Consider the following 22,513-nt stretch of genomic DNA (forward strand, 5'->3'; position numbering starts at 1 on the left):
AAAATAGAGTCACCTTCAGCATTTCTCCAGTCATTCCAAAATGATGTTTGAAACATCAACATCTATAGCTGTTGGAAATTACAAAGCTTGTATCATTGACAAGGCCAGTAATCTCCCTATGCCCAAGGATGCAAGGCCACTTGCTAGCAAGTGCTGACTATTGCAATATTACTTTGCTCAATTATTTCAAAGGTTAGGTAAGAGTGAACCACATTGTAATTCCAGCTTCATGTCATTGTAGGGCAGATTGGGAGAGGACAAGTTTTCTTTTCAACAGGACAGCTGTGCAGTCTTTTGGATTCTCAGTAATAACTTCATGATAAGTGCTGATACAATGATAACCCTACCTTCCTCATTTTACAGTTGCCTGGTTAATGTTAAGCTTTTTAAAAAATAAGCCTATGATATTTGTTCTCAAAATTATTCAATTTCAGAAAAATACAATTCCATTTTCACCATACAGAAATTGCTGGAAGAACTCTGCTCTGCCAGCATCTGTGGAGAGAAATCAAGAGTTAATGTTTCAGGTCCAATGACTCTTCCTCAGAACGCTCGACATGAAATATCAACTTTTGTTTCTCTCCACAGAGATGCTGCCAGACCTGCTGAGCTTTTCCAGCAATTTGTTTTTGTTTCTGATTTACAACATCTGCAAATCTTTTGGTTTCCACTCTCACCATGACAGAAAAACGTTCCAACAAACATTCACAAGAAAATTCTGGTTGAGAAATGTTCAAGCGAATGCCAACATTATCACCAAATCTCTCAATTCAGCTGATGTCTGCACCACCTCCTGAATTGTACTTCTATATTTACTTATGCAGGCAGGTTTGTACAGACAATTAAAGTAATGATCAGTAATGCAACTCTACCAGAATGTTCAAACTACCATTTCATGTATTTTTATTTCAAGTGGATTTTTCGTAGATGTTTGGATTGAAACCCACTAAAAATACAATACTCATTGTTTTGCATGTGGGAAACAATATGAAGTTTGAGCAGTTTTACATATTAAAACAAACAAACACTGGTTTTAAAGGTTCTTTTATTTTGACACTGCAGTGCAACGGGCAGCAACTGTGATCACCTCAAGAAACCACATACAACAGAACTCATTAAAACATGCTGGACAATATTGTAGTGTTTACAGCTGGAAATTTATTGTAGCTCAAGGACTGTTCATACTTGTCTATCATACAGCTCTGTAGGTAATACCCATATTGGCTACATACAAGTAATAACATGATTACACCTTGGTTAGCTTTTAACATGATAGCCTTTAAGTCTAATACATTATCTACGATGACAATATATGGATAGACTTCAAGTCTCATACACAACATGAACACAAAACATCTATGTCAGACAAATACTTTAAACATAAGATTTATACTTTTCCAACTTTGAAAAAAAACTATCACTTGTTTAAACTTGACAAAAAAACAAGTAAAACCATATTTCCCCACTGTTAGGCAATCTACAATTTAAAGTTACAAAACATTTTGACTATTCCACTTCCTAGATGTACATCATTAATTATGCTAATTGCAAAAATCAAGGCACTCCCAACCAGCTCATCTCAATCCAGTTCATATTACTGTTTCTGCCCCAGGAACAGATCCTAATCCAAAGAATGGGAGAAGCAAGAAAAACAGACCTGGTTTCAAGGGATGACTGTGGCCACAGCGACTAGATGCTATACGTCTGTAAAGGATTTACAAAAATCGTAACAAAATTGCATTTTGTACAAAGCTCTACATTCTTAACTTGCATTTAAACAAGAACCTTGCATCCACATGGACTTCAGTAGAAATCTCATTTTCAATCTTTAACAAGTGACTAATTCAGTACTGTCCAAACATATTTTCCACCAGTAGCATAAATACTCTAGGCCAACTCTGGAATATAATGCTTTGTATACAATGTTTCCAATTTTCCACCAGTAGCAGTTTTTTTTCTCTCTCCAATAACAGGCCAATTCTACAAAATATTAGTCACTATCCTTTTCACCACTACACCAGCCAGACCTCTTGGAAAACCCAAAACATTTGTGGAAAGCTAATTTGCAGAGAGGAACAGTTTAGCCAGTATAATATCTGAATTTTGGTGATAAATATCAGTACAAATTACTGATACTGGCATTCACAAAGCAGCTAAGAACTGTACCAGACAGAGGGCAGCCTCTTCCTGTCGTTTTGATACCATAAGCAATGCTTAACCACATTTGAACTTCCGGTTTCCAAGGTTTACTCCTAAGTAACGCAAACCTACAAATTTCACTTCCCCTTCTTTCTTTTAGGTACTGAAATGCCATTGGATATCCCTATTTGAAGTGACAGTCAACACTCCTGGATTCAGGATGTAAAACTGTAGCAATGTTGCAATGCTTAAAACTTTGAAGTTGTGCAAGACTTTTTCCAACACTAAGTAATTCAGGGATGACAAAAGGACAAAATCACACATTAGTCCATTACATCAGTTTTCTTGAGAAGCCAAATTAATCTAATGCCTTGTATTCACTACACACTACCTCAGTCACAAAAGTTCTCAAATTTTTCATCTGTTATAATCCTGCCAATAATTTTGAAAATTCTCAGAGATCCTTTTCAATTTCTCCTCCTTTCTTCAGTCAGGTCTGCTATGTACATCTCACCGAAGCTGCATATTTTAGCACCTTTCTGGCAAACACTTTCATATCAATTAAAAATTCATTTAAAAACATGGAGGCAGAGAACTGTTTTAAAACCAAACACATGATTCACAAATGAGCCAATTTCTTTGTACAATTCCAACTACAATATTACCAGGAGAAACCAAAGTTTACTAAATGTAAACAAATAGTTTAAAACTACAGTACAATTCAATGTACAGGAACTATTGATAGTTATTTGAAATGTGCATGTTCCAACAGGGTTGGTTCACAAAGAAAGCCTCAAGTTTATTGAATCCATCTCTCCCCATCATACAGCATTCAATTTAAAAAGACAGTATTAGATTTGCTTGGTCTGTACAGGATCTGCTTTCTGATAGCCCAGTCACCCAATGTAATTAACTTTTACTCAGCAGTGGCTAATTCTCCATTCTGGTTAATCTTTACCTTCCTTTTAAGTAGAAGACATTTAATGAGCAAGGAGTTCTATGCCAAACAGCACAGTGCATTTAAAACCTAAATATTGGTTTGTGCTGGTTGAGCAGTTAAAATTGCTCCAATAATCTCAATTTAGTTTAACATTTGAACACATTGAAATGTATACTGCAGCAGTACAACTCCATGTGGCATCAGTAAGGATGACTTTATCAAACTGTCTCTTTAAATTTCTGCTTTCCCAATTCATTTGGCCAATCCCTGTTTTCACTACCACAAAGACATTAATTACATAATTTCAATATATTTACAAAATATTAAAAATCTTGTTATTTCTCTACGTAAATCGACCTTTTCTGCAATTTTTTTCCACATGCACGAGAAAAAAATTTATGACCAGGCCAAAACCAAGCAACTTTAAACGCTACTCAATGCAATTTCTCTTTTCAATGGAAACAGAAAATAGCAAAGCTGCCTCTTAGAGCAAAGGGGACAGTCCTGAAAATTGTGTGTATTGTCTAGCTAAAGTCACTCATCAGATGACAAGAAAAAAGTGCAAGATGGTTCCTTAGGTCAGATGGAGTGAGCAACAAAGTCTCCAAAAGCACAAAGCAACAGCAGGGAAATCAATAGGTAAGAGTCGAGTCATCCCATTCGAGTTGCTGCTGTCTGTTAACATTCTGCTGGTCTTCCTGCTGACCTTCTTCTTCCTCACTACTTTCAGATTCTGCACTGGTAATGTCATCTTCCTCATCACCTTCTTCACTTTCTTCCTCCTCTTCCTCCTCTTCCTCCTCACTACTATGTTGGTCCTCATAGGTCTAGCGAGGCAACATAATACATTAAGAATTTAGTAACCTCTGCCCCTACAAAATACAAATAAAACCCACAAATATTTGGCTGCAGAATTAGAAATTTCAAAGAAGTTTGGCATTAAGTAGCCACTTACCTCCATAGGATTTACTGTAATTGTCAAGGCTGAATCATCCCAATCCATCTCATTCTCTTTCCCATTCTCTTGATCCCGCATAGTCCGCTGATGTGCGGCTCGGATTCGGAAAACGCCAAGGATTATCATGAAGACAAGGAAGCTGACGCAAACCACAATGACAACTGTTGCTGCACTAGGAACAACTTGAGAGAAAAAAGCAAAGTTGTTTTTTGATAACTGAAAGGACAAATGCAAAGCTGAGAACATGGCTCGTATGAACATTTATATTTACTAAAACAATCTTTTACAGTGGACTGAGACTGCTGGGAACTTTTCATTCTCCAGCTGCACATTTACAGGGAGCTATATTGGCTATGTTTTACGACCAAATTACATAATGTAGCTATTTGGCATTTTTCATAAGTTTGACTTTAAGACCTCCAAGTCCCTTTAGTGTAAAGTAATTTGACTCAGGTCTTTAGAAAACCACTAACTAGGACCGTCAGGACATCCATGCAATAAAATCCGCTGATGTCTGGTCACCATTTGAACTATACTAGGTGACACGTTATAACAAAGCTGATATAGCCTGTTGCTTAATGTCATCTTATCCAAGATACAGTCTACAATGTGGGGGTGGTGACTGGAGAGGAGGAAGAACTGGAAAAATAGCGAGCACACAATTGAAAAGATTCTATAAGCAATTAAAACATGTTTTTTGCAGCCAAGACAATACACAGCACATGAATCATGTCTGCATAAAAAATATTTGAAAAGAGTTGTAAACATACAAAACATTAATCAAACGCCTTATCAAATAGAAAGAGGAAGGGAATATTGACAGTCTGAATCCAGCACCTGAAATCTGTTTAATTAAGATAAAAGGTGCGATGGAATCAAAAGGACATGGTCCCTTAGAGTATTTATAAGCTAAACTATAAGTAAAACTTAGTTGGTTGTAACATTGATCACAAGTATTAGTAGGAACTTTCTTCCTGAAGAAACTGCATACAGGGAAGCTGGGAATCGCAAAATCAAACCCTTCACCACAACCTGACCGAATGACTCAGGATAAAACTGCACTTGTCTTTATACAAGGAAATAAAATTTCCATATTAATTCCGCTTGTACTTTGAAAGATCATTTAGTGTTTCACAAAATCTTCACAACACATCGATAGATGCTGGAATAGGTCATGCTCTGAAGTAGCATTTCAGTTTTGAAAAGAACACAAGCCCCTAAATATGGCATCCATTGCTGACTTTTGATCAGCTAATTGCTTGATCTGACAATGAACTTACGATCTAGATTCAAAAAGCCTTAAACACAAGAATGGCTGAATTCTAATAAATACAATACCTTGATTTGGGGGCAAACTAAAAAAAAACACATTCGTTCTTCCTGCAAACATTGAAATAGATTTGAAACCCTTGGACAGGCTTAGAAAATGAATTTGATGTCTGCTGCAGATTGGTGAACTCATGCATGGTACTGAAGCATTCCAATAATGATTTAATAACTCAGTGACCTCGCCATTTCTCTCATTAGGCAGCCTATATATTTTCATACAATAAATTAACTAGCAAACAAACATTTCACCCAAGGCAGTACATTTGTTTGAATAAGAGTTTTATCAGGAATGTTATCTAACTGAAACTTATCTTTGTAAAAGGTTTTTTTTTAAACAATAAGTGAAAAGGCAGGGACTGCAAAATCCACTTTCTACATAACAGCTGTTTCCATTATTGAACATCTCCATATACCTGAGGATGAATGAGGATTTGCCAGATTGTGGCCAGACAAGTCGACAGAAGCATGCTGAACTGGGCGTACAAATTCCGGCTGTGCCAATACATGGTTGGGGTACTCCACCGGATTAGCAGTGTGAATTACGTTTACCTGAAAACAACATACATGCCCCTGTTAAACAGATACCTAAGACTCTCATTACAGCATGTGAAGTTAAAACTGCACAAAATATAAATCAAACCAACCCCCTTTATGCTACAATTGACTTACAGCAAACATTTTATTAACCATCATCTACGTCACCTAGAGCATGCTGGTTGATCAAATATTCCAGATAATCAAGAGGTCCACATAATCAACGTAAAAACACACTAAAGAAAAAAAATCATATTGGCTGTACACATCACATTTTTAAAGCATATATCACAAATAATGAAACTTTGCCTTCAGTTTACAGTCAGACAGCCCTTCCACTTGCATTTAGGTGAAAGTGAGGACTGTAAGATGTTGGAGATTAGAGTCAGGAGTGTGGTGCTGGAAAAGCACAGCAAGTCAGGCAGCATCCGAGGAGCAGGAGAATCGAAGTTTCAGGCATAAGCCCTTCATGAGGGACGAGCCCTCATTCCTGATGAAGGGCTTATGCCCAAAACGTCAATTCTCCTGCTCCTCGGATGCTGCCTGACCAGCTGCGCTTTTCCAGCACCATACCCTTAACTCTCACTTCAACCCTCAAATGACTACTGTCATTGCAGTAGACTGTGGTATGAGTAGAAACTGACTCAACATTGAATCAACTGTTGATGTGTCGTGAGATCATTTGATTGAACAAGTACATTGACATTGAGGTAAATAAATTAAAAACTGTAATGGGACAGAATAATACAGGAATGTAAACTGTGGTATTTGATATATATAATTTTTGCTGGTTTATGGAGAGTACCAGTTCGTAAGATGTCAGTTAAATCAAATTTTGCTGTATCAAAATGAAATTTAAAATCTACATACTACCAATTCCAAAGCATCCTTGGATAAGGTTCAATTGGGGGTTCTGAAATCAATATGCTAGTGAAAATGATTAATTTTTCTTTGTACTGTCAAATATACTACCTCGGCTTTCAAGTTGAGATCTCATTGTCAGATCATCTAATAATTTCGTCCAATCTTAAGCAACAAAAGCTAGCAAGCCTTATTCACCTACAGGAGTTTTCACCTACCTCAACTTTGAATTCATTACTGGCATAGCGTCCATTCAACTCTGAGCAAACAATTTTAAACTTCCTTTCAAACAGTGACTCGCTGTTCCAGTTTCGGTAACGGATCAAATGCAGCATCTCTTCATAATTTGCCATTGTATTCACACCTATACAAACCAAAACAATACAAGCACATGAAACAAGTACATGATATCATTGCATTAGGATTTTCATTCCCAACTGACTACAAGCAGAAATTTAAATGGACAGCGCCTAGGATTTTCATTAAGTGAGGCGAAAATATTAACAAGGTTCCAGACACGATGCCCAATTTGTTATTTTCACTTGCCACTGAGGAATAGTAACAATACAAAAGGTTCAGCATCAGTGGGTTAGGGAAAGGGAGAAAGACAACCTTGATGGGATTGCTGGCAATTATATCCAAGTCTCTCTCTTAACAATGGAGAAGACACCAGAGAAAATCTGGACCCCAAAAGGAGTTCAAGTATTCAAAAGTGATGGACAAACTTTCGAAAAATGTAAAATCAAATGCAGGGCTTTTGCTTCCTTAAAATGTCCAAAGAACACAAATCACATTCAGTGCCTGAAGGCATGTTAAACATTACATTTTAAGCGGTTATATGATAGTACAGTAAAGTGCCTTTTAGTTCAAGGTAATTATTAAGAATGATATCCCTCCCATTCAATTTTCCCTCCCATTGAACATTTCTCCCACACTCCAGCTATAGATCCACAGGTAGTCTCTCCCAAATTCTTCTTTCACAGAAAGATGGGACAACAGTAAGAGTAGAACATTGCAGACAAACTTGGTACTGTTCTCATTCAGCATCAAGTATACAGTTCCAGCACAGGCATTTGAAATTGGTAGTCTCGTACCCACAAAGATACAATGTGCAAACTTCTGTTTAAAAACAGTTTTGAGTACACTCCCACCATTTCAGAGGTAAGCAGCGTTACTGTGCGAGGTGGGGGTGGCTTGTTAGTCAGACAGTAATATTTTTCCCATTTCGAATGTGTCCTTTAAAATCAGGCTCCCTAAAGAGCAGCTTCCAATTTTTGAGAATCCCCATCTCAATTTCTGAAGGATAGTTAAACAAAATGTAGAAAATATTTTAGAAAACTGAAAAGGCAACATATTTGTAGGTCAATAACTACAGAAATGCAGAAACCTAATGCATCAATAATCTAACCACCTCAGGAGCCACACTGAAACTCACTGGACACAAACCTCAATTCAAAAATTCACATGCAAGACAACAGTATCAAATGTTTCTCGACATGCGTGTGACATATTTAAAGTGCCTTCAGCCTCCAATATTTTAAAACTCACCTGTGATTATCAAACCAGTGGATGAGTTGCTCATCTCCATTCCCCTTTGCTGGAGCTGAGATGGATCAACTTCAAAGCTTTCCTGTTCTGCATTCAGCTCATCTCCAAGAACAGAGACTTCACACGTATCCAAATTGTGCATTATCTCCTCAGATACCATAGATTCTTGGACTATAAGCAAAAATTCCATTTAAGTTCCAATGCCATGGAGTTAATTCAATGAAAATATCAATATAGGTCAATTTTAAAATTCCCACAGCAATTTTGGATTCAGCTAATTGGTTTCAATTGGACCTGACACATCAACTGTTCAGAAATGCTGCTAACACCAAAAATCTGAGTTGGCTTTACAAATGAAGTGATTTCAGAATTAGCAGGAATGTAGAATAGGTTGCATAGAAACATTAAACCTACGTACCCAGTGTACAGGTCTAACTAACATGTGAAATTGAAACAAAAGCTGAAAATGTTGGAAATACTCAGCAGGTTTGACAGCATTTGTGGCCAAGAAAACTGAGGGCTTCAGGTTGAAGATCTTTCATCAGAACTGTGTTGCAATATAGAAAGCTGCTTAGCAGATCAGTAACAGCTGTGCAGAGTAAAAATGAAACAAAACAATGGTAATGAAGAATCTGCTGAAAATATTTAGTCGTTTGGTTTAACATCAAGTAATGCCATTCCTCATGTGTCATTGCTTCTCTCTTCCCATGATGCAGCTAACTAGTGGTTTGAAAGAAGCTCAACAATGTGGCCCTCAGCCACAATGGATGTTCAGCATTTTGGTGCACTTGCAAAGGTTAGGAGGAAGACAATGTCTTGTGGCTTACAATGCTACAAGATTCGCAAGCTTTAAAATTAATTTCTTGACACTGTTTGACAAGCTACTCCATGGTTAAATAGCACTCTACAGATTACCTTAAAATTTGGGCCTAGGCTTTATAATTGTAACAGTAAGGATAATAGCATTCAATTATTGTGCAGTATGTCAGACAGGAACAACTAGCATTGGTACATGCAGATTTCAATGCAAAATCAAGACGCTGCTGTCAAAGATAATTCATAATATGGACTGTAGCAGACCTGACTGATATCTGCATCTGTTTATGCTGAATCTGTGGACCAAGATTTATTGCAGTACATAAATGCAGGAGAGATATGGACAGATGTATAACAATATCCAATCTGTGCATTACCAGAGTTATATTCCTCTGGTGTATGACCGTTCAAACTGAAATCTTTCAGGAAAAGGAGGGAAAAAAAATCATTGCCACACAGCAACCATTAGAATATTGCAGCCTAAAGTAGTAAACCACCTGATCTCAGTCCTTTTCTGTGACCATACACTATCTTTGCCCCATATACCTTAACCCCTCTTGTAACAGAGCTTGAAATTGACAGGTACAATGCTGTGGTATGACAGATGTGGCTGCAAGGGAATCACAGTTGAGAACTAAATATCCAAGGATACACGCACTATCAAAAGGATGGGAAGATGGTCAAAGGGGTGGAGGTTAATTATAAGATTCCCTACAGTGTGGCCCAATATATCCAAACCAATCCTCCGAAGAGTAACCCACCCAGACCTATTTCCCTCTGACTAATGTACCTAACACTATGGGAAATTTAGAATGGCCAATTCACCTGACCTGCACATCTTTGGACTGTGGCAGGAAACCGGAGGAAACCCACACAGACAGTTGTCTGAGGCCGGAATCAAACCAGTGAACTTAAAATTGAAAGCAAAAAGTAATCAGAAGGTATAGAATCAGAGAGTAGAGTTCAGGAATTGCAAAGGAAGAAAAGACCCTGATGGGAATTATGTAAAGATATCCTAGCAATAGTCACAATATGTGGAAGAAAATAAACCAGTCCACAGAAAATGCATAAGGAAAGCACTAATATAATCATGGAACGGTTTTTTTTGGGGGTGGGAGGGGTGTGGAGAGAAGGGGTTTCAACATGCAGGTGGACTGGGAAAATCAGTTCGGCAGGAGTTTCTGGGGATAATTTGGGAGGCACAACAGAAATTCATCTCAAGAAGAAACATCAAGAGGATGCCGAAGCAATCATAGCTGACAACAGAATCAGGAACAGCATACAATGTGGTGAAGATTGGTGGTAAACTAGAGGATTAGCAGCCTTGATAAACTAAGGATAACTACAAAAATAATAAGCAGGGAGAAGATGAAATATCGGGGTTAGCTAGTTAGCAATATAAGATTGCAAGAGTTTTTAAAATTATATATAAAGGAGAGAGGCAAGAGTGGACAGTACACCACTGGAAAGCAAGACTGTAGTAGTAAAAGGGAATAAAGACAGCAGAGGAACTGAACACTTTGCAGTCTTCACAGTGGAAGACACCAGCAGTATATCTTCAAAAGAGTCATTGGTACAGGTGAATGTAGTGACCATCATTACAGGAAAAGATGCTGGGGAAGCTGAAAGTGGATAACTCACCCAGACTGGGTGAACGACTTCCCATAGTTCTGAAGGCGATAACTCAAGATTGCAGAGGTGGTGACGATCTTTTAGAAATCACTGATATCAGGGAGGGTTAGAGGACTGGAAAATAGCCAATGTAACAATGAGACTGAAGATAGAAAATTATACGCCAGTTAGCTTGACCTCAGCTGGTAGTAAGATTTTATAGTGTCGATTATTAAGGAGAAGACTGTAGAGTACTTGGAAGTCATAGTAAAATAGCGCTGAGTCAGGGCTTCCAGGGAAGGTCATGCTTGACAAATATTAGAACTCTTTGTTTAACTTGTTCATTCCCTCCTCAAAGGACAGCCAGTGAATGCGACCTATTTGGATTTCCAGAAGGCCTTTGACAAGGTATTGCACAGAAAGCTGCTAAATAAGAGGAGCCTACTGTGTTAGGGGCAAGGTACTGCCATTGAGGATTGACTGACTGGTAAAAGACAGCCTAGAGATAAATAAGTGTCTTTTTCAGGATGGCAGATGGTGACAAGTAGAATTCTGCAGGAGTCAATGCTGGGACCACAACTATTCATTTTATATGTTAATGATCTGGTCAAAGGAACAAAAGGCTTTTTGCTCAGTTTGCAGATGAGATAAAGATAGGTGGAAGGACAGGTAATGTTGAGGCAGCAGGATGCTGCAAAAGGACGACAGGCCAGGGGAATCGGCAAAGACATGGCAAGTAGAATACAATGAGGGAAAAAAGTGTGACTTTATGTACTTTAGTAGGAAGAAGAGAGGCATAGACAATTAGTAAATGGGGAAAGACTTCGAAAATCTGAAGCACAAAGGGATTTAGGAACCCTAATTTAAGATTCAAGGTTAACATGCAGACTCCATTGGCAGTTAGGAAGGCAAATGCCATGTTAGCATTAATTTCGAGAATACAAGACTAGAGATGTACTGCACAGACAGCATTTGGAGTACCAAGAGCAATTTTGGGTCTTGGGAAGGATGCGCTGGTATTGAAGGGGGTCCACAGGATATTTTAAAAAATGATCGTGGGCATAAAGGGCTTGTCATACATGAAGCAGTTGAGGACTCTGCGCTGAAATCGATACTAAGAAGTTTGGATAGAATAGATGTAGAGATGTTTCAACTAGGAGAGACTAGGATACGAGGACAAGTTCGAGTAAAGGGACGACCCTTTAGAATTGACATGAGGTGGAATTTCTTCAGCCAGAGGGTGGTGAATCTGTTGAACTCATTGCTGCAGAAGGCTGTGGAGGTCATGTCATGGCAGATATTCAAGATCAAGAAGGGCAGGTTCTTGATCAATCAGGAGAGCAAGTGTTATGGGGAGAAGGCAGCCAGGATCAAATGGTGGTGCGCAGGTGAATGGCCCAACTCTGCTCCTATAACTTATGGTCAAAACAGCAATCTCTCTTTAATTAACAACTGCTCCAGCATCAGCTGCCATTAGTAAGCGCTCCAAACTTTTACAACCGTTGGGATGTTAAATATTTTCATTAAAGATCTGAAAGTCACTAATTTTTAAAGGTCATGGCCCACCATCCGAGATTCCACAATCAGTTGAAATATCTATTTACCTAATCAGCTCTTGACACCTTAAAAGCTTCAATGAGATCAGCTGCTAATCACCCCTAAATTCCTGGAATTGATTCTCTGATCTCTCCCTGTAACCTGACCCTTGTTGTATGGGCATCATTCAATTAATTCCTTAGGTCTGTAAACCCTCTAAGGCCAACATATCCTAGGATGTGGTGTCCAGAACTGCTCAGTAATCCAGCCGCTATCTAACCAAGACTTGGTTCAGCTGTCACCAGACTTTAACCATCTTTAATTACACTCGGTTCCTGCAGATATGAAGTCTAACATTGTGTAGTTTTTGATTTTTATATTTATTGATCAATGACATTTTAATGATTTATGTATTTGGGACACCTTTACTGCCAAGTCTACTGCCATTATCACTGCATCTAGCTTTACATCATTTTGAAAGCATGTATATAAATCTTTACCAAAAGGTGGTGATGCTAAACTTGAATATTTTGAAATTCATCTGGGGCTTTGCCTACAATCTACAACAACAAATAATGGGTCTTTCACCTGTAGGCTCATCTTCATCCTCTCCCTCTGGTTCCACTTCTCTTGTGATGGTGCTAACGATTTTCAGCTCTGGGAACAGTGGAACACCATTGTTACTTTCAAATTCAGAGGCAGCACGTGCAAAGTGATCAATCCCACTCAGGCTTATCTTTGGTTCATCAGGCTGAAGCACCATTACATAGCCCTCCACATCTGGGACAGCGATGCAAGTCTCTTCATTGAAGCACCTGGAATTTTAAAAAAATGACTGACTATTAATGCAGTGTTCTTGAGAAATCTGATTCATTACAATTTTTTTTGCATACTTTCATAATTCTGCATAATTAAAATTTAACACTCAGCATGACACAGAACCACCCACATAATACTACAGCTCAACTTCCTACCCTTGAGGACATGATTCGCTTTACTACCTTCCACAATGCAAACATCATTCTGGACCAAGCCTGTGACTATTAGGAAGTAAAGTTGCCATAGGATTGCTCCCATTAGAAAGTCACTGCTGGTGGTGAGTTTAACCAGTGGGTCACCATGGTTTTCAAGGAGCAACTATTGAGTGTCCTTGATAAGTATGTACCCGTCAGGCAGGGAGGAAAGGGTCGTGTGAGGGAGCCGTGGTTTAATAAGGAATTGGAATCCCTTGTCAAATGGAAGAGGGCGGCCTATGTAAAGATGAGGCGTGAAGGTTCAATTGGGGCGATTGAGAGTTATAAGGTAGTCAGGAAGGACCTGAAGAGAGTTAAGAGCAGCGAGGGGACATGAAAGGTCCTTAGTTGGTAGGATTAGGGAAAACCCTAAGGCTTTCTATAGGTATGTCAGGAATAAAAGAATGACTAGGGTAGGAATAGGTCCAGTCAAGGATAGTAGTGGGAAGTTGCGTGTGGAGGCTGAAGAGATAGGGGAGACACTGAATGAATACTTTTCGTCAGTATTCACTCAGGAACAGAACATTGTTGTTGATGTGAATACTGAGTCACAATTAAGTAGAATGAATGGCTTTGAGGTATGCAGAGAAGAGGTGTTGGAAATTCTGGAAAGGGTGAAAATAGATAAGTCCCCTGGGCCTGATGGCATTTATCCTAGGATTCTCTGGGAAGCAAGGGAGGAGATTGCAGAGCCATTGGCCTTGATTTTTATGTCCTCGTTGTCTACAGGAGTAGGGCCAGAAGATTGGAGGCTAGCAAATGTGGTTCCCTTATTCAAGAAGGGGAGTAGGGATAACGCTAGTAACTATAGGTCGGTGAGTCTCACTTCTGTTGTGGGCAAAGTCTTAGAGAGAATTGTAAGGGATAGGATTTATGAACATCTGGATAGAAATAATGTGATCAAGGATAGTCAGCATGGTTTTGTGAAGGACAGGTTCGGCCTCACAAACCTTACTGAATTCTTTGAGAAGGTGACTAAGGAGGTGGACGAGGGGAAAGCGGTAGATGTGGTGTATATGGATTTTTGTAAGGCGTTTGATAAGGTTCCCCATGGTAGACTACTGCAAAAAATATGGAGGTATGGCATTGAGGGTGAGTTGGAGGTTTGGATTAGGAGTTGGCTGGCTGGAAGACAGAGGGTAGTAGTTGATGGCAAAGGTTCATCTTGAAGTGCCGTCACTAGCGGTGTTCCGCAAGGATCTGTTTTGGGACCACTGCTGTTTGTCATTTTTATAAATGACCTGGAGGAGGGGTTAGAAGGGTGGGTGAGCAAGTTTGCAGATGATACGAAAGTCGGAGGAGTTGTAGACAGAGGGGAAGGATGTGGCAGGTTACAGCGGGATATAGATAAGCTGCAGAGCTGGGCAGAAAGGTGGCAAATGGAGTTCAATGTAGCTAAGTGTGAGGTGATTCACTTTGTAAGAGTAACAAAAAGATGGGGTACTGGGCTAATGGTCGGATACTTGGTAGTGTGGATGAACAGAGGGATCTTAGTGTCCATGTACATAGATCTCTGAAAGTTGCCACCCAGGTAAATAGTGCGGTGAAGAAGGCATATGGCGTACTGGCTTTTATCGGTAGAGGAATTGAGTTCCGGAGTACTGAGGTCATGTTGCAGTTGTATAAGACTCTGGTGACTCCTCCAGGTCATTTATAAAAATGACAAACAGCAGTGGTCCCAAAACAGATCCTTGCGGAACACCGCTAGTGACGGCACTTCAAGATGAACCTTTGCCATCAACTACTACCCTCTGTCTTCCAGCCAGCCAACTCCTAATCCAAACCTCCAACTCACCCTCAATGCCATACCTCCGTATTTTTTGCAGTAGTCTACCATGGGGAACCTTATCAAACGCCTTACAAAAACATACCAGGATGTTGCCTGGTATGGTAGGAAGATCGTATGAGGAAAGGCTGAGGCACTTGGGGTTGTTTTCATTGGAGAAAAGAAGGTTTAGGGGTGACTTGATAGAGGTGTACAAGATGATTAGGGGTTTAGATAGGGTTGACAGTGAGAATCTTTTTCCACGTATGGAGTCAGCTATTACAAGGGGGCATAGCTTTAAATTAAGGGGGGGTAGGTATAGGATAGATGTTAGGGGTAGGTTCTTTACTCAGCGAGTCGTGAGTTCATGGAATGCCCTGCCAGTAGCAGTGGTGGACTCTCCCTCATTATGGGCATTTAAGCGGGCATTGAATAGGCATATGGAAGATAGTGGGCTAGTGTAGGTTAGGTGGGCTTGGACCGGCGCAACATCGAGTGCCGAAGGGCCTGTACTGCGCTGTATTCTTCTATGTTCTATGTCTCAGCCAAGGGGTGAGATTGAGGAGGTCACTCCATTTAAGAAAGGCTGTAAGGAAAAGCCAGGGACCCATAAACCAGTGATACTTACGTTAGAGATGGGTAAATTGTTGGAGGGATTCTGAGAAATATATAATTTACACGTACTTGAAAAGGCAAGGACAGATAAGGGATAGTCAATATGACTGCGTATGTGGGAAACTGTGTCTTACTAACTTGTTTCAGATTTTTGAAGAGGTGCCAAAGATGATTGAAGGCAGAGCAGTCAACATTGTCAAAATGGACTTCAGTAAAGCATTCAATAAGGTTCTGCATGGTAGGTAGATTAATAAGGCTAGATCACGTTATCCCAGGGTGAACTACCCAGTTAGATACAAAATTTGTCTTGAAGATAGGAGACAGAAGATGCAGCAAAGGGCTGCTTTTCGGACTGGAGGCCTGTGACTGACTGTGTCACAAGGATCAGTGTTGGGTCGACTGCTTTTTGTCATTTATAATAATGATTTGGATGTAAACACAGCAGGTATGGTTTGTAAGTTTGCAGATGAAACCAAAATAGGTGGTATAGTGGACAGTGAATTATGATACATTGAGTACAATAGGAGCTTGATCAGATGGGCCAATGGGCTGAGGAGCTGCAGATGGAATTTAATTTAGATAAATGCGAGGTGTTGCATTTTGGTAAGAAAAATCAGGGCAAGACTTAAACAGTTACTGGTAGCGCCCTGGGGCATATTGCCAAACAAGGGCAAATGGGTGTAGGTGCATAGTTCCTTGAAAGTGGAGTTGCAGGTAGACAGGGTGAAGACCGCATTTGGCATGCTTACCTTCATTGGTCAGAACACAGAACAGGAGTTGGGAGGTCATGTTGCAATTGCACTGGAAGCTGGTGCGATCACCTTTCAAGTATTGCTCACAATTCGGGCTGCCCTTTTATAGGAAAAATGTTGGTCAACTGGAGAGGGTGCAGAAAAGATTTACAAGGATGCTGCCAGGACTGGAGGGTTTGAGTTTATAGGGAAAGGCTGAATAGGCTGGGGATATTTTCCCCTTCTGGAGTGTCGGAGGTTGGGGGGTGACCTTATAGAGGTTTATAAAATCATGAAGGGCATGGATAGGGTGAATAACCAAGATAGTTTTTCAGAGGCTGGGGGAGTCCAATACTAGAGGACATAGGTCTATGGCAAGAGGGGAAAAGTTTAAAAAAGGACCTGAGGGATGGTATGCGTATAGGACGAGCTGCAAGGTGAAGTGGAGGTTGTGGGTACAATTATGACATTTAAAAGGCACCTGGATGGGTATATGATCAGGAAGGGTTGAGGGGGATATGGGCCAAATGGGGCTAGGTCAGACTGGGATGTCTGGTAGGTTCGGACAAGTTGAACCAAAGAGTCTGTTTCCATGCTGTATGACTAATTGCTCACAATACTCCAGGTGCTGCTTAATCAAAGCTTTCTACAGCTGCAGCATGGCTTGCACAAATAGCCACATATAAGCCTTGATTACTCTAACCTACATCTTAAGAATTAAGTAGGAACTGCAACTGTAGTAGTATAATTTGAATCTATGCGGAACTGTAGTTGGAAACGTTACTATTGCAAAAGAATAAAACCTAAATGCATTAATTTAGGTATCAAACTTACTTCACAGTTGTGCTGATTTTCAATCTTCTAATTCCAGGTGTTGGAAACTGCCTAGAATTGAGATATGATACATGCTGCATACTCTTGTCGAAGCTTTCAATATCATCCCCTTCCATGCTAAGGAGTGATTGGGTGGGATTGAAGTGAATCTATAGGAGAAAAATGAATTTGAAAAGAGCATTCAATTTGCTTCAAAACTATTTTTTCCCCTCAGTCGGGAGCTTTCACTGTCCATGGATCATGCACTTTAATGTACTGCACTGAGATAGCACCTTCTAAGATCTTAACCATTACCATCCACAAGGAGAAAGGCAAAAGGTACAAGGAAACAATACAACTTTCTAGTTTCCAAGCCACATCGTCCTGGACTTGGAAATATATCACTGCTCCTAAACCCTGGAACTCCTTCCCTCAAGGCACTATGGGTCTTAGACAATAAACAGGCTGCAGCTGTTCAATATGGCAGCTTACCAACATCTTCAAGGACAACTTATGGGGGGGGGGAAACTGTCCAAGCCAGCAAATCCACATTTCACAAATGAAACAAACCCAAAACTATAAAGTTCTGAACATGTCCACAAAAGGGCCACTGTGAATCTTAGCACAAGGAAACATGAAGTCATAGTGCACTGAACCATGCAGAGACTTAAACCAGCGCGAGGTTATCCACCAATGTCTCACTGATTAGATAAGTCACATAACATGCAGTTAAGAACAGTTCTTAATTTATCTTGCCATATACCTTTTTGTACAAGATAATGAAACAATACTCAACATTATAAGTGTTTTTAACCAGCTGTGGCCTACTGGTTTATGCAGGCGACTAGAACTTTGCGAAAAAACGCTTTTTGCTTCTTTGAAATTGAAAGCTGATTTGACTTCAAACAATAGCAAGGTTGCAATCAAAAAACATTTGTAAGTTAGCATAGGAAACTTAAAAAATGCACAATTTAATAAGATGAGGATTTCTTTATCTTATTCATTTATGGGATGAGGGTGTCCTGGCTCGGCAGCATTTATTGCTTAGAGGTAAGAGGAGATCAGTTTATGAAAATCTTAAAATTAATGGGAAAAGGAAATTTGTGCAGAAACCTCTTCTAGAAAAACAACCTGACTTTAGAAAAAGCCTGAAGACAATATTGGATGTCATTGCAAAAACGGCCAGTTCAGTAAGATATGAAATGGCAGCCTGTCCCTCTGATCACATATCCTGAAAGGGGTTATTCCCTGCAGGTTAACACTAGCCAATAAGAATGCAATTACTACCCAACTGTAGCTTCAGAGCAGAAATTGATTTCTCAGAGAAAGATTTCTCAATGAAGGCTTGTACTGCAATGTGAAGAAAGCACTATTAGCTCTTACCATCACACCTTTGTAACCATTCCCAGAATCCAAGAGATCCAGTCCTTCTTTACAGGTGTACAAGCAGTCAATCACCTTTTTACTCTCAAGTTTGCCAGCTCGAATCATCAAACCAGCTAAATTGCCAAGAAAGAACTGAGTCATGCGAAGTTCACCACCTGGAAAGTGAAAATTTAATATAAATATGGCTTTTTTTTTTTAATGTTTAGCCATCTTTTATGATTCCCACATTCGTGCATTCATGCAGGTTAGTGATACTTCCATTCTCTCCACAATTCGCTTCTGGCTTCATGTGTGCATAAAGATGACTTGTCTTCATGCATGTAGGGTTTGGCAAAAATGCAGCACTTCACAGCAGTCAATAAAATTTATGAAAATGGAAGGAACAACAGGAATGGAGTGAGTTGCTGTGCCAGCTTTCTTTAGTACAGTGAGGTGGTACATGAATAAAACATATGCTATTTGCCAGATCATAAGCAACCAAGACTCATTGCCTGAATGGCCTTCAATATTCTACAATTTGTCAAACTATATAGTGCATCCAACTATGGGATTAATGTAGATTTAGAATAGCTTTTTGTTGGTGGAGACTCAATGGTCAAAGGGTCCCTTTTATTCTGTATGATTCTATGAATTGGTTCCTGAAGAATGGTACCCACAAAAGGAACAGTGCAACTTTGACAGTGGTAAGGTTCTTCAATGTTTTTTAAATAAATAAGACTTTTCTGCCGTGTATGAAATTCATTTTGGGCTTGTATAAGTAAAACCCACTCTCAAACCTTGCACTATTTTTCGAGTCACTGGAAATCCAGTTTTGTTTATAAAGTTGTATCCATAGAAGTCCAAATCAATAAAATTCCCTGTAGAAAACGACTTCCATTTACTGAATGGAATAGACAGAGTTGCATCTTACCTACATAAAGTCTGAGATTTAGGGATAAATTAATTGAGGACTGGAGGGTGCTAATCATTGACTGGGAGGCAAGTATTTTGTTTCATTAAGAGCATTGGTGCATGAGCTCTGCAGAAACAATAAGGCCCCAAATAGTAGACTCTATATTAGAACAGAAAGTTCAGTGGAATTAAATACCTAACTTTGAAAAGCAACAACACTATTTTAATTAACTAATCTCATAGCAAAAAGAATCAGTTGTATTTGGCTTGAACATAATTCTGATTAGTGAGAGGTTTGTGAATTCAGAATGACATCTGATAACAAACACTAAGACCAAAATTTAAGCAGCTAAGTAACTGATAAATAACTATTCTACAATTTTAGACTTAAAGTTTAATTTAAAGCACCTAAACATAGATAAAATTTGATCAATTAGGCTTGCAATATGGCTCACTTACATTTCCTGGATGCTGCTTTAGTCATTTGCAAGGTCCTGTCCCTGACAGGCAAAGCAAGCATTCCCAAGCATCGTCCTTTCAATTAAAGGAAAGCATTGGAAACAAAATGCTTCCAGCTGTATTCCCCATGGTAATACTTCAACCAGAGTCCACCTGCTAACCAATCAACACTCCTCGTGCTGTATAAATTCCTTTTACAATTTGGCATTCTTGCATCTGTCCAAGAGTGCAAGATGAGAACATGCCCTTTTTCTCAGCAATACTTCAATTCAGAAACATTATGCTTAATAGGGCCGTTATTTAGGTTAGTTTTTTTTTTAAGAAACAGATAACACTACTTAAAACCATCTCACTGACATTCAGCATGCACAAAGGGACATACTTCTCTAACAACCCCATGCTTGCCAACAAAACAAAACATCTTGGTAGCAAAATGCAGGAGTCAGTGAAAAAGCAGCGTGATGCAGCCAAAGTGGATAAAAACATATAATGAATATTTCATGCTAATTTTGGAAATTAAACAGGAGGGAAACCCCCAGCAACCTGGATAGGCTTCAGTCACAGTTTCATTTTCGCTTCCTGTATATTCTGTAGAAAAAGCAAGACAAAAGAAAGAGGAGATTTGGGGTAAAGGATTGGGGAATCTAACTGCACTTATCAAGATAATGGAAAATTCCTATGGCAAATAGGTTAATAGAAATCCTCCACTATGGATTGGAACCATCAAGTTTGCTTTCTCATTTGCATATAAAATATTTGTACCATTACATAGCAAACTTGTGAAGTTCTTCCTGTTTTGTGACCTGGTTGATGCTTGGAGAAGTATGGATCTAGAAATGGCAATAACTCTTCAGTACCTTGTACATGGGAATGACTCCTTGGACATGTCTGGATAATGAAAACTGGCAGGTCATTGGGCTGATAGACAGTTGTATCAGTTTCTACTCAACATCTCTAACCATGTTCTTTGAGAAAGGGGCTGTTGGATAGGAGCTGGAACTCCAACTGATATTTTCACTTCTAGCTCTAGAGTACTGGGCTTAACAGTAGCACCCATTCAGGCGAGGATAGACCAGGACCTCTATCTCTACAGACGAGGTAATTATTTTCACTAATCTAAAAGGGAAATTGCCTTTGAATGGTATTTGAAGATCTTTGTATTTAAAATGGTTGTTTCTAAAACTATATGTAGTAAAGTAGCCAAGTAAAAGCAGCAATTAATACATGTAGGTGGCACTAAGGCAAAGTGCAATAATTTCTACATGACATTAGCTGTTGTAGAAATAAAGTAAATGCGAATGCTAGTTTTATTTTTAGAATTTTTCTCCCTCCTTACTGGAGAAGGTAATGGCTCACGCAGGAGCCTAGATCCAGAAACTATGCTGAACTTCAGCAATGTGGGTGGTCAATTGTCAATCGTCAATCCACACCACAAACATTAGTGGGCAATTCAACTAGAGTGAAAGTAAAAGTCACAACTTTGCAGATGACTTGCAAGGATAGGACAACGCAAAGGTGTTTTCAAGAGGCAGTCACTGCACAGTAATCAGCTATTGGAATTCTTGTTAAAACCACAATTAAAAAATTAATTGGTTACTTTCATCAATACTCTTTACAATCAGAGTTTTATACAGTATTGACTCAACTATTCTACCACCTGCAAAGGTCACACCAAAGTCATTTTATCCCATGTTACCTTGCCAACATGCTCCTACCACCAACTGAGTATCAATCTTTGAATGGTGGAGAGGATAGTCTTCAGTGACTAGGAATGGATCATATGATACCCCATCCACATATAGGGCCACAGTAGGGATGTCAACGTTTAGCACATAGTGATGCCATTCTTTATCGCACACCTACAAAACATGGGAGTGTAAGGTCAAAGACGGAAAATGCACTATATCTGTTGAGAAAATGAGTAGTTAAAGAAAAAACTTAAAGAATCAGGGCATTGCTTCAAATCCATAAATCTGATCATTACATCAACTTTTAAAATCCAAGCTCCTTAGGTGGGCACTGAAGGTGTTTCAGTTCTTAAGTGCAATTCTGGTCAGCCTGATATAGGAAAAACGTTGTTAAATGTGTGAGGGTGCAGAAAAGATATACAAGGATGTTGCCAGGACCAAAGGGTTTGAGTTATAGGAGAAGGACGCTGAATAGGCTGGGGCTTTTACCATGCAGCATTGGAGTTTGACAGGTGACCATATAGAGGTTTATAAAATCATGAGGGGCATGGATAGGGTGAATAGTCAAGGTCCTTTTCCGAAGGTGAGGGAATTCAAAACTAGAAGGCATAGGTTTGAGGCGAGAAGGGAAGATTTAAAAAATGACTTGCGGGGTTACTTTTTTTTATGCAGAAGGTGCCATGTGTATGGAAGGAGCTGCCAGAGGAAATGGGGGCAGGTGCAATTACCACATTTAAAAAGGTATCTGGATGGGTATTTGAATAGGAAGGGTTTAGAGGGATATGGACGAAATGCTGGCAAATGGGACTACATCAGACTGGGATGTCTGGTTGATGCAGACGAGTTGAACCAAATAGTTGGCCCATTTCCATGCTGTCTG

The 22,513-nt window shown here is 39.4% G+C and overlaps 1 protein-coding gene across 3 annotated transcripts in view; it reads right to left on the reverse strand.

Moving 5' to 3' along the window:
* Nucleotides 1-1,027: 1,027 nt before the first annotated feature.
* The window catches only part of clstn1 (calsyntenin 1), a 93,363-nt gene continuing 71,877 nt past the window's right edge, over nucleotides 1,028-22,513 (reverse strand). For 2 of the 3 annotated variants that reach the window (XM_087980274.1, XM_043676195.2), the window contains 10 exons: nucleotides 21,642-21,804; nucleotides 20,489-20,533; nucleotides 18,593-18,750; nucleotides 17,231-17,379; nucleotides 12,861-13,087; nucleotides 8,310-8,480; nucleotides 6,980-7,125; nucleotides 5,780-5,915; nucleotides 4,035-4,219; nucleotides 1,028-3,906 (listed from right to left, as the gene is read on the reverse strand). In XM_087980274.1, the coding sequence (XP_087836400.1) occupies nucleotides 3,712-3,906; nucleotides 4,035-4,219; nucleotides 5,780-5,915; nucleotides 6,980-7,125; nucleotides 8,310-8,480; nucleotides 12,861-13,087; nucleotides 17,231-17,379; nucleotides 18,593-18,750; nucleotides 20,489-20,533; nucleotides 21,642-21,804 (1,575 nt within the window). In that variant the 3' untranslated portion in view covers nucleotides 1,028-3,711. The remainder of the gene's footprint in view (nucleotides 3,907-4,034; nucleotides 4,220-5,779; nucleotides 5,916-6,979; nucleotides 7,126-8,309; nucleotides 8,481-12,860; nucleotides 13,088-17,230; nucleotides 17,380-18,592; nucleotides 18,751-20,488; nucleotides 20,534-21,641; nucleotides 21,805-22,513) is intronic. The other variant, XM_043676197.2, reaches the window with a different exon arrangement.

The sequence above is a fragment of the Chiloscyllium plagiosum genome, unplaced genomic scaffold, assembly GCF_037043375.1.
Source record: "Chiloscyllium plagiosum isolate Xiang-an unplaced genomic scaffold, Cpla_swu_hap1 HiC_scaffold_37, whole genome shotgun sequence".
Lineage (NCBI taxonomy): Eukaryota > Metazoa > Chordata > Chondrichthyes > Orectolobiformes > Hemiscylliidae > Chiloscyllium > Chiloscyllium plagiosum.